This window comes from Numida meleagris, chromosome 1, assembly GCF_002078875.1.
Source record: "Numida meleagris isolate 19003 breed g44 Domestic line chromosome 1, NumMel1.0, whole genome shotgun sequence".
Lineage (NCBI taxonomy): Eukaryota > Metazoa > Chordata > Aves > Galliformes > Numididae > Numida > Numida meleagris.
Window position 1 is genome coordinate 48,841,198 of NC_034409.1, and position 9,063 is coordinate 48,850,260.

At 45.4% G+C, this 9,063-nt stretch overlaps 4 protein-coding genes across 4 annotated transcripts in view; 3 read left to right on the forward strand and 1 right to left on the reverse strand.

Annotated features, from left to right (window-relative positions):
• The window catches only part of LOC110408675 (histone H2A-IV), a 42,902-nt gene that overhangs the window by 27,014 nt on the left and 6,825 nt on the right, over positions 1–9,063 (forward strand). Inside the window, exon 2 of the mRNA XM_021417710.1 lies at positions 195–200. The gene's annotated coding sequence lies outside the window, so the exon portion shown is untranslated. The remainder of the gene's footprint in view (positions 1–194; positions 201–9,063) is intronic.
• Positions 19–549, forward strand: LOC110387152 (histone H2B 1/2/3/4/6). The gene has a single exon (XM_021375045.1). The coding sequence runs from the start codon at positions 82–84 to the stop codon at positions 460–462; it is 381 nt and encodes a 126-aa protein (XP_021230720.1). The 5' UTR covers positions 19–81; the 3' UTR covers positions 463–549.
• Positions 7,612–8,851, forward strand: LOC110408288 (histone H1.11L). The gene has a single exon (XM_021416910.1). The coding sequence runs from the start codon at positions 7,627–7,629 to the stop codon at positions 8,302–8,304; it is 678 nt and encodes a 225-aa protein (XP_021272585.1). The 5' UTR covers positions 7,612–7,626; the 3' UTR covers positions 8,305–8,851.
• Positions 8,527–9,063, reverse strand: LOC110387391 (histone H2A-IV-like; the record flags this gene model as incomplete). The annotated part of the gene is given in 1 exon segment (XM_021375533.1): positions 8,527–9,063. A coding segment is annotated over 1 exon segment (105 nt), but the record flags the coding sequence as incomplete, so codon positions are not given.

Genomic DNA, 9,063 nt, shown 5'->3' on the forward strand with positions numbered 1-9,063 from the left:
AGCGGCTCCCGTGGCCGAGCGCTTTACTGCGTTCTGTGTGGGTGTTGGTGTAGTGCGTTGAGTGCGCGTTGAGTGTTCAGTATGCCTGAGCCGGCTAAGTCTGCGCCTGCCCCGAAGAAGGGTTCTAAGAAGGCGGTCACCAAGACCCAGAAGAAGGGCGACAAGAAGCGCAAGAAGAGCCGCAAGGAGAGCTACTCGATCTACGTGTACAAGGTGCTGAAGCAGGTGCACCCCGACACGGGCATCTCGTCCAAGGCCATGGGCATCATGAACTCGTTTGTCAACGACATCTTCGAGCGCATCGCCGGCGAGGCGTCGCGCCTGGCGCACTACAACAAGCGCTCGACCATCACGTCGCGGGAGATCCAGACGGCCGTGCGGCTGCTGCTGCCCGGCGAGCTGGCCAAGCACGCGGTCTCCGAGGGCACCAAGGCGGTCACCAAGTACACCAGCTCCAAGTAGAGAGCTCCGGATCTTTGCTTTTAACCCAAAGGCTCTTTTCAGAGCCACCCACGCACTCAATGAAAGAGCTTTAATTACCGTGTTTTACTGATAGTATTTTCTCTGTTATTTTTATTTTTAGTGTCTTTATGTTAGAGGCAGAACTTTAATGTCCCTGCTGCCTCCGGACAAGTCCCTGAGTTTTTCCAAGCTTTCTTTTTGTGTCACGTTACAGCTCTCTGCTTCTGCCTTAACAAAATAATCTGGTCCGGAAGGACATTATGCAGGTTAGATGTAGAGTTTAGCGGTGCTAAAAAAGCCTCGCACAAGGCTATTGACAAAGATTTTCAAATGAAAACGCGTGGTTCTGAACAAGAGTCCCCGTAGCTGCTGCGGCCGCTGTACATGCGCGACGTGCCGGACGAGGGTCGCGGAGCCGCCGCAGCCCGCGGGCTGAGTCACGCCTGGGTGCAGCGAGCTGACCGGAACACCGCTGCCCGTTGGTTGGTGTGACGGAGGCCCTCCCCCTGACGCTGACGTCACTGGGTGCCGGGGCGTTCTGCAGCAGAACCCCTGGGAGTGGCGGCGCTGAGGTGTGGGGAGTCTTAGAGCGGTGCGAGGATGTCTGCTCGAGCAGCGCCTTTCAGAGCCGAAACCCTTATCACAGCCCGCTCACGGGGGCTGTTACCCGCCAGGAGCTCTCCACCCCTATCCGTCTCTTAACGCGTGCTCAGACTGCGTAGGAAAACCACTTGTCGCCTAATTAAGATGTGTATGCTGTAGTTAGCACTGCTAACTATTTGATTTTCTGCGCTATCCTTAACTGTACAAGACTAGCTTCACAGGAGTTCATCATAATGCCGTAATTAACAATAACAGTGTGAATGTCTTGGCGTGAGATGGAGATAAGGTATGAAAAGACCTCCTTTCCTCAGTACTTTGACCACCATCACATGATACCTGGCAATAAACTCAGGGCCTTCAGCAATTACTTCAAAATCCTCTGCAAATCGACATTCTGCCTAGGGAAGATTGTTATTCCTAGATAAGTGGGACACCTGAAGCCTGCAAGCAGAGTCTCAACATTCCACAGGCTTTGAGGGGGTACACTGTACCCTGATTGGGTTGATAACAAGGTTAAAGTACTAATTAGAAACTTAGTCAACAGCCATGTTTTTTGTAAATAAGTTCTTGATCATATATGGGACCTGACCTATGTAACGTGCGACCTTTTGCCTGGATAACACCTCACAGTGGAACCTCATGACACTAAAACCCCCTTGCAAGAAACCCATACATAGCACGTGTGTGGCATTAGATTTTAATATGGTAGATTTAAATATGTATAGCAATTCTCAGAACAGGTGGCAACTTCATGGAAATTGTATGGATGTTCGCATGCTGAATGTATTTAATGCATGCTTTTGCTCTTGCAGATGTATGGGAGGAGCAGTGATCCCCTATGAACGTACTGCTGCTATAAAGTAACATCAACTTTCTAACCTGTCATTTGGGTTAGCAAGTTTAATCCCCAGATTTCGGTGACAGTTTTTCACCATTATGAACAAATATTTTACCAATTGGCTTAACCCTATTGCTTGCATGTAATTCATAACTTTAGGATTATCATTATTATCATTATTATTGAGGATAAAAAGAAATGTAAACGCTCTTCTCATTGGGTTTCAGAGCAGCCCCCACAGCCCATGCCACCCTGAACCATGTATGCCTTCAGATCCTATAGGAGAATCAATTCCCTGAACACTGACTGACCTTTGGAAGATGATTCTGGGGCTCTTGTTCCATGGAATGGAAAACCCAACCTTGGCCTGGCAATACAGAGCAAAAATGTAAAGGAAGATTTCACTCCTGTTCTGCTTGTAGATCTGTATCAGAATGGACTCTGTTCCCACAGGGGAAACATCCCACAAGGCTAGGCCCTTCTTTCTCCCTTCCATGATATGCCCACTGTTGGGATAACATCAGGGCAGGTTCCCCTTGAGCTGAATGAAGATGACCTGTTGCTTACCTGGAGTGACCTGCTTCAGGATTACTGCTTGGATGAATATTGACTGCAAAGTATCACAGGTGACATCAGAAGTGCCTTTTGGCCTTTTCTGTCTTTGCTTTCTCCATCTTTCACCTATCCTCCCTCCCATCCAACTCACCAGTCTGATTGTGCCTCTAGCTCATTGTTCCCCACGTTTCCAGTAATCTGCTACACACAGCACTCTCCCACTGCCACTCCATGCCCTGGGAAAGGATCATTTGTTCCTCATAGCACTACAAGCAATGCCTGAAGTTATTGAACACGCAACATCCACCTCCTCCCTGCGTCATCAAACACCTGCTTTTTGTCCCTGGGTTGTAGTTCTCAGTTATAGCAACTCAGCCAAGATTTGTGCTGAACATCATCATGGTAGGTCTAGCAAGACATGAGAACCTTGTAGCAGGTATTAAGAACCAGACAAGATATTTTATCATTCTTTGTCCAACAAAGAGTGGATACCACTCTCCACACCCTGCTCCAATTGTCTGCGTGTAGTCACACAGGTGTAGATCTACAGCAATAAAAGAATGGGCAAAGGAGAGAGAGTGGCAGAAGCATCACAGTGGTGTAAATTAACAATATCTTAAGGAGAGACCAAAATCCCAGAGGACTTGTGAATCAAAGCTGAGCACCGCTGAGCACCTGCCTCCAGTACCCGAATGTCAACAAGGTGGTTGGCAGCATCCTGACAGAAGTGGACTTCTGGTGGCCCCACATATTTCTCTGCAGTGGTCCTATAGGCAGGTGGGGCAGTCAGTGTAAGGTCCTGAGCCATGTTATGGGAAGGCATCACATAAACTACAAATGCCCCAGGGATCTTGCTGGTACTAGGACCACAACCTCCTTCTGAAATGCACAGGTTTCCCAACCCCAAAATGTCTGGGAAAGAGGCATACCAGCTTTTCAGTGTCTCATCTCCACTGCTGATTTTGCAGTGTTCTTCTGCTCACCCAGCGCAGTCTGCAAGGAGGAAGGGCAGCTATGATATCTTCCCCATCCCGAAGCACTGCAGCTGGTGGCACTCTTCCCATCTGTGCAGTACTTCTTTCCAAGAATGGTTATTTACTAAGCCACTGGGCATTTAAGAAGCAGCTCAACCACCTCACCTCTCTGCACTGTCAACAGACGTAGGAGACCATACAGGGCAGTTCAGTTCTCAACAAGGTGTGCTGTTGCACAACTGCCACTTCATATTTCACCCTGACACAACCCATACCCACTTTGCCACAGCTACTAGGCAGAAGTATATTTGTTTATTTGTATATTTGTTGTGCCTCCTCCTCTGAGCAGACCCACAGGGGAAGGAGCTGCTGCCCACAGGGTGAGCAGCAGCAGTCCAGGCACAAGGTGCTAGAAGATCACCAATGACACGTGCAACACGTGCTGCAGCAAAGAAACTATCTTGTTAATGTGCTATTGAAAAGTGATAAAAAGTGATAGAATCGTGGAATCATTAAGGTTGGAAAAGACCTCTAAGATCAAGTCCAACCATCAGCCCATCCCCACCATGCCCGCTAAGCCATATCCCTGTTAGAGTGTGTGACTTTAGGACAGAACATGGAAATCTGTGTTTGAAGTTATGTTCACGTTTACCAGAAATAATCCTGAACATTTGTCTGGATGCCTGGAAATATTCAATATATTGCATCTCAGTGATACACAGAGTTTCCATTCTACGTTTCCTCCTGGTGTACAAAGTGCTGTACACGTTTTTCAGACATGTCATGTGCTGTGTTTCCTGTGACCCTCCCAGCTTATTAAATGAATGAGGTAAGAGGAGAGGAAGAGTGATGAATGGCTATTTTCTCTCCACCTGAATCCACATTCCCTACTGGCAAAATCTCTTTTCAGTAAAACATTAATTTACATACATAAATTAATCAGTACAGTAACATTTTCATACATGTTGTATTTATATCACACTGAAGCATTAAATACTGAACATGAAACTTCATATTGACTGATTGATCTGAACGGATTCTTGGAATTATGCCTTAACTGGGCTCAGAAGCCTTTAAAAATTAAGTGGCCTGGAATGAAAAAGGAGCTATTTCTCTTCTGCTTTGCATCAAACTAAAACTGAATCTTTGAAATCAGAATATTTTTGCAAGGAGATAATTTTAGGAATGGTAAAGAAGTCTGTATGGATACTTCTGACTAGATAATGGTAGATTTTCTGCCTAATGGCTACTATGCATCTGGCTATGGAGTTCTTACAGAAAGATATTACTGATCTATATGAGAATTTTAAAAATCTATGAATGCTAAAAACCTTTTCTTATGGAGAAGTGTCCTGTACTGGAGACTGAGTTGTATGCAGTAGTAACTCTTTCCAATTGAGAAATAGATTTTTTTTCTCTTTCATGTAACAAAGTGTTATTATTTAGAACATCAGGAAAAATCCATTTTTAAATAACTGGCTCTATCCATGACAAAAAGATGTCCCACAAATCATCCTAAACCAAGCAGATTTGCATTGCCATGAGTGACTTTGTGACTTCAGTTGTTTATTTTGTGTGTGTGTGTGTGTGTGTGTGTGTGTATCTGGAGTACAGAGAAGTCAGAACGAATTTAAAAGAATCACATATAAAAAGTGTGAATGAAATACGGCATCGGTACAGATGGTAGCTCTAGAAAACCTCATCTTCTTCTGTTGTTGTGTTGCACTCTCACTTGTGATGCTGTTTTGTTGTTTGCCGTATGTAGACAAAAGCCACTCTGAGATGCGACCACATCTCTTGCTTGTTTCTCACACTTTAGGCGTACCCAAGTCATGGTAAATCAGTGCCACTGGCAAAATCCTTAAACTGTCTTCACTATTGCCATAGCTTCACAAGAGTTTGTGTGCTATATTACTACAGGAAAAAAAAAAAAAAAAAAAAAAAAAAAGACTGCATTTCCATAACAGGAAATAATCCCTCGGCTCTCCTGTTCTTTCCCACATTGTACTGCATATTTCTGAACAAGTAACTCCACTATCCAACCCATCCCAAGAAAATAACTTTATACATATTCAATATATCCCACATCACAAAATCCTGCCTTGGTAAAAGGAAACTCTTTTCTTCTCCACTGCCTTCCCATGGTTGTTCTGATCTGCCACCAGCAGCTCAAACATGAGCTCATCTATGACTGTGTGTGTGTGCGCTGTGCCACTCTCTGACCTTCTAACAGGGAGAAGAAATGGATGATAGCAGGAATGAGCTAAGCTCTGCCTCAGAAATCTCAATGAGCCAAGAGAAGAACTGTCCAAAAGCTGCCACGGCCTCATTTCTTTGTTTAGGCAGTTTCTTCAGTGACATACAAAAGGTTAAAAAACGAAACCTGCTGACAACAGGATCAGTACTGAGAGCAGGAGATGCTGTGCTGTAGTTGTAGGTTATGTCCTCTCATGCAAGGCCCCAGAGCACAAAAACAACCTACTGCTGCATCCTGTCCTCTCACCTTCCTTGTGCTCATGGTCTCTTCTGCAAGAGCATTTAATAACTGGAAGGCAAAGTTGGCTCTATTTTCTGTTTTCATCAAGATCTAACAGCCTCTCATCAGATCCTATGTGGATGGATCCCATTTCGATCCTGTTTCTACATGCCTCACCAGAGAAAAAAAACATAGGTGCTGTAAGATGGGAGACTGTAGCTCTGCTTTACATATTTAATGCCGTGTTTCATGCTTTCCTGAAATACAGGATTTTAATAATAGTTTATGTATCAAATGAAGTATAGGGGACTAAGCAACAGAAACAGATCTCTCATTACTGGACATTATCAAAGCTCACAATATTTTGGCTTTAGAGCTCCAGATATCAGCTTGTAGAGTATAGGAGTGCTGAGAAGGAAAGAGCAGATAAATGTATGTAAAAGGAAATTTATTAACCACATTTACAAAGCCTACCAAATACTGTGCCATATTGAAGTTTATCTTAGAAAAATGCAATCACATGCAAAATAAAGTTTTCCCAGGTTAGGTAACAGCATTTTTGACCTGAAAAAAAAAATGTGTCCAAGCAATTATGATGAGAAGTATCGCACTTCTGTATTGTAGCATTTCCTCTTCAGCATTCCTCAATTTCCTGCTGTAGTTCACCTTGGCAGTACTTGGGAGAGAATTGTTTGATCACCCCCAGGATTTATATTGTGCTATTAAAAAAGACCCTGCAGCCTAACCTGCAGTTCTTTTCATGGGGAAAACAGGCACATCATACCTTGGTTATTTTTTGCTCAGCTGCCATATTTGACTGACAATATGCCGTCAACTATAAAAATAATCACAAAAACAAACACTTTATCTTAAAATGTGAACACAGGGATTAATTTATTTGCCTACTTTGGTTAATTAAAAGAACTCTGTTTGGAGAAAGAAATGGAAATATGATTAATTGAAATGTTAATACAAAGATGAATAAAGCTGAAGAAAGCAGAGGAAGAACAGCTGTATGTTCTTGTAAGATGTTGAAGGTGCTGGCTAATTAAACAGATCTGGCATTCACTTAAATATTCCTGGTGAAAGACACATTTTTTTCTTCACTATTTCTAAGCTCTGGGTAAAGCCATATAGGGCACTATGTCCAAAGGTTTCGTTATTTTTAAGAGATGAAACCGTGCTACGGGAAGCGGCTCCTAACCCAGCTGCAAAGCTCGGAGGAGACTTTGTGTTACTTGCTTCTTTTCAAAGCTAATTTAAGCAAAGAAAATGACTCGACATTACCTCATTTTTGTGCTACTTTGATAAAAAACCGTCTCAGGAACATGAATCCGCTGCCATTGTGGCGATGCCGTCGGAAACATATTTGCAATTTAGAAGTAAAAATAAAAATCTTACCGTCCAGCTCTTCATGCAATCCCCAAACTCAGAGATTACAGCCCTGTAAATACGCCATTTTAAGTCTGAGATAGAAGAAACTCAAAAAGACAAAACTACCCTCTGTCCCTAGCACCAAGGTTAAGAAACGGGGTGCCGCGGTCATCAATTTTTACCAAAATCACACTTTTTAGAGAAGGAAGAAACACAAGCCGAGTGTCAGCGCGCCGGGCGGCGGGGCGGGGCGGACTCCGCAACGCACCAATCAGCGCCCGCTGCGCTGCTATAAATAAGGGCGCCGCGGCCGCAGCACCCGATCCACGACGCGCAGCTCCGACATGTCCGAGACGGCTCCCGCACCCGCTGCTGAGGCAGCGCCCGCCGCCGCTCCGGCTCCGGCTAAGGCCGCTGCCAAGAAGCCGAAGAAGGCGGCGGGCGGCGCCAAAGCCCGCAAGCCCGCGGGCCCCAGCGTCACCGAGCTGATCACCAAGGCCGTGTCCGCCTCCAAGGAGCGCAAGGGGCTCTCCCTCGCCGCGCTCAAGAAGGCGCTGGCCGCCGGCGGCTACGACGTGGAGAAGAACAACAGCCGCATCAAGCTGGGGCTCAAGAGCCTCGTCAGCAAGGGCACCCTGGTGCAGACCAAGGGCACTGGTGCCTCTGGCTCTTTTCGTCTCAGCAAGAAGCCAGGTGAGGTGAAGGAGAAGGCTCCCAGGAAGAGAACATCTGCAGCCAAGCCCAAGAAGGCTGCAGCCAAGAAACCTGCGGCGGCAGCCAAGAAGCCCAAGAAGGTGGTGGCAGTGAAGAAGAGCCCCAAGAAAGCCAAGAAGCCGGCGGCAGCTGTCACCAAGAAGGCGGCCAAGAGTCCCAAGAAGACGACCAAGGCTGCCAAGCCCAAGAAGGCGGCAGCCACCAAGAGCCCAGCCAAGGCGAAGGCAGTGAAGCCCAAAGCTGCCAAGCCCAAGGCGACCAAACCCAAGGCAGCCAAGGCGAAGAAGGCGGCCCCCAAGAAGAAGTAAACCCCTGTGGAAGAAAGTTCTTGACCTGCTTTTAAACCCAACGGCTCTTTTAAGAGCCACCCAAGTTTTCCCAAAAAGAGCTGAGAACACATTTTCATTGAAATAATTTGGTGGTTAAGTAGTATTACCAGTTCCAAGTATCTCATAAGTAAGGATATTTGATATGCACTAAGAAACTTCAAAACCTTAAGAGTACCATCAAGAATTGTCACAAACATTTGCTGTAATGTGGGTAGTGGTTTATTCCTTTGAAGAAAGAAATCACTTCCAGATGAATTCAGTACTTAAAGGAGTTGAAGTCTATTTTCTTGTTTACAGAAGTGAGTATAGTAGCAGGTACTTAATGCTTTTGTGATCACATCTAATTGAGAGGGGGAAATGGCCATAGGCAGGGAATAACCGTTCATGAGCTGCCAGATTGTTAAACTCCGGGGGTGGGACATGATGTGGGAAGGTACAGGGAAAAAGAGAAATGAACTAAAGTGTTTGCATAGAATTAAACTTGGAAAATAGTTGTACTCTTCCAAAACATGTTAAAGACTCTCCCCGTAAAAACCTTAAAAATATATGAAGGCAATTTTGCTCTTTTTCTGGAATTGTGGGTGGCTCTGAAAAGAGCCTTTGGTTTTTTCCAGGCACTGTCCTCAGCTTTTCTTACTTGGCCTTAGCCTTGTGGCTGTCGGTCTTCTTGGGCAGCAGCACGGCCTGGATGTTGGGCAGCACCCCACCCTGCGCGATGGTGACCTTGCCCAGCAGCTT